This window comes from Octopus bimaculoides, chromosome 12 (genome assembly GCF_001194135.2).
Source record: "Octopus bimaculoides isolate UCB-OBI-ISO-001 chromosome 12, ASM119413v2, whole genome shotgun sequence".
In the NCBI taxonomy this organism is placed as follows: domain Eukaryota; kingdom Metazoa; phylum Mollusca; class Cephalopoda; order Octopoda; family Octopodidae; genus Octopus; species Octopus bimaculoides.
This window is the reverse complement of record NC_068992.1, coordinates 49,481,434-49,484,516: the sequence shown is the minus strand read 5'-3', so window position 1 is coordinate 49,484,516 and position 3,083 is coordinate 49,481,434. Positions and strand designations below refer to the sequence as shown.

At 38.3% G+C, this 3,083-nt stretch overlaps 1 protein-coding gene across 1 annotated transcript in view; it reads right to left on the bottom strand.

Annotated features, from left to right (window-relative positions):
• The window catches only part of LOC106871229 (uncharacterized), a 15,362-nt gene that overhangs the window by 10,291 nt on the left and 1,988 nt on the right, over positions 1-3,083 (bottom strand). The window contains exon 2 of the mRNA XM_014917581.2: positions 397-424. Coding sequence (XP_014773067.1) covers positions 397-424 — 28 coding nt within the window. The remainder of the gene's footprint in view (positions 1-396; positions 425-3,083) is intronic.

Below are 3,083 nucleotides of genomic sequence, written 5' to 3'. Positions count from 1 at the left end.
AGGAAAATGAAAAAAAGCCAGAATGCTGAACTGGAAGCATAATTTAATAAAGATTTTTTCTAACCGGTTTTCATTGCGATGAAGCAAATTATCAAGAAGAAGGAGAATGAAAATGTTTTTTTACAAAGAAGTACAAAAAAGTACAAAATGAAGAAAATAATATATAAAACAATAATATATAAAAAAATAAATATACCCATACATTATATATATATATATATATATATATATCATACACGTGTGTATGTATGTATGTATGTATGTTTGTATGTACGTATGTATGTACGTATGTGTATCTATACGGTATGTGTGAAAGAAACAATGCTGTTAAAAGTAAATCAAAGATGTGTATCCCAGATGCAAAAATGAAATCAAACTAAAAAAATTTTATCTTACCTGATGCGGAGAAACTGCCTTGGAACATCTACACAAGAAAAAGAAAGAAAGGATTAGAAGAAGAAACAAACTGCCAAATATGTAAAATTGATTTAGTAAATAACAAGGTTAGAATATCAAGAATTCATTCAACTGACTGGTAAATATTCGCTTACCAGTACAACCCCTAGCTCACATATGTGCTGTTTTATCACTCAACCTCTACTTCTACTGCTATTACAACAGCCTCTTCTTCTCTGAACTAGTTAGCTGGATAATCCTGATGTCTAGATTTACCTGACATAACTATTCTTCTTCCTCGCATACATCTTGCAGTGTCTCACATTACAGAGTTTAAATTAAATGCGTTGCCCAATTCATCCACCCATGATCTAGGGTCATTTTTCTTAAGTTCGTCTCTCGTGTATACATTGACTAACAGATGTTGAAATAGGGAGATAGCCTGCGTGCCTGGCAGCCACTGACCTTCCTGCATTCACTAAACTATCAACAACGGCAAATACAAAATACTATTTAGTAATCTATTAGCTGGATATGATGATGGTCTTTCACCGTTAACTTCTTCACTTGTATTCAGATAACATCGTTGGCAATTTTCCTAGATATAGACATGCGCATGTGGGTTGTATGCGTTATAGATAAGTGAACCAAAATTCGCTCAGAACATTGTTTACAGCCTCCATAAGAAGAATGATCCAGCAATAAGCAATGAGTGCCATACAACTTTCAGAACAGAGAACTGAGATGGGAAGAGGAATAGTAAAGTGAGCATGACCTTTATACTTTTCTCGGGGACAAACTAAATGGAAATCGAAATTCCAGTTCACAAAATATAGCTCCATGATTATTTCTAATTCAATGTATTCATTCGAAGTAATAAGTTCAACAACATAGAATGAGCCTGTTGCGACGTTCATGCATTTCTCAAAGGCTTTGACGTACCTAAATGAAGCGAACTGACGGCAAGCATGAATCGAAACCTAGCCGCTAGCTCAATATGCCGATATCATTACTATTTGCGAAGGCTGCGAATTGGCAGAGTCGTGAGAGCATCCGATAAAAGCCGGAGCGGTATTTGCTTGAAATATTTTTTTTTGCGCTGTGAGTTCAAATCCTACTGGGGTTTACGTTACCTGTTATACCTTTCTATACAAAAAGTAGCAACCCAGGTGAAATTGTTAAAAGGCACGGGCAAGTCATGTTATGGTATCTGATTTTACTCGTTGCGTTCTAGGAGGAATGTCTGCGATGACACTGGTACCAAGCTGTATTGACCAACATCAGCAGTCTTTTCCTTGGATAAACATCAGTGTCGTGGAAGAGAGAAGCTTGCATGCCTGGACACCTGCTCGTCTTCGTAAAAACATCATGCGCAGAGCTGAACATACACGTGCAGAGACATCATGATCAAATTTGACCGACGAAGGACCCGGCTGAGATGCTCAAATTCATGTTGTTGTTGTCTAGCCTCCGATGAGCACTAATGTTATAGAGCTAATGAACTGCATTCCACCCATGACCAGTCCTGTTTTTCGGGCATTGTCAATAAAGTCAATGCGATTTTTCCATTTTGAAAACAAATGGATGTAATCTGATGGAGATTTGGCTATATAATTTAGCTAGTCAAACAACACGTAGAGGCTTCCCCTGTCAAACATAATGACAGTGCGTCGGTCACGACGGCAAAGGTTCCAGCTGATCCGATCAACAGAACAGCCTGCTCGTGAAATTAAACATGCAAGTGGCTGAGCACTCCACAGATATGCGCACCCACCACGTAGTTCTCTGGGAGATTCAGCGTGACCCACAATGTGACAAGGCTGGCCCTTTCAATTACAGGCACAACTCATTTTTGCCAACTGAGTGAACTGGAGCAATGTGAAGTAAAGTGTCCGCCTGGAATCGAACAGACGACCTTACGATCACGAGCCAAGTAGCCTAACCACTAAGCCACGCGCCTTCCCTTGTCAAACATAGGCGAGAGATGACCAAAGCTTTTAGATACACTGGAGATTAAAATATGTGATGGCACGCAATACTTGTTTCTATAACGGGTCTTTCATTTTGATGATTGGCCAACCGCGACCGACTATGAACCATAAAATTAAATCTGAAGAATCTGAATTCTTAACTAATTAGAATGCTGGAATCGGTTCCAGTCGATTATTTTACACGTTTGTATACGTGTATCAGAATCAAAAGTCGATAACTTTTGAAAACATTCGCAGAATATAACACAGCTGTCATAACAATGTCGTAACAATGTCATACTGCCGCATTGTAGGCGTGTATGCGTGTATGCGTGTATGTGTGTATGCGTGTATGCGTGTATGCGTGTATGTGTGTCCGTATGAACCAACTAATAAGGATGATGATGATGATGATGATGATGGTGCGTGTTTGGTTGTTTATTTGTGTGTGTGTGTGTGTGTGTGTGTACATGTGTGTGCGTGTTTGTGTGCATGACACGTGCATGAGTATGTGCATGGTATGCTGTGTGGAGGTATGTAAGTATATATGTATGTATGTAGGTTGGTATGCTTTGTGTATATATGTATGTATATATATGTATATATATATGTGTGTGTGTGTATATATATATATATATATATATATATATAGGCAGTGATCCAGTATGGCTGCAGTCAAATGACTGAAACAAATGAAAGAATAAAAGGATGTGTGTG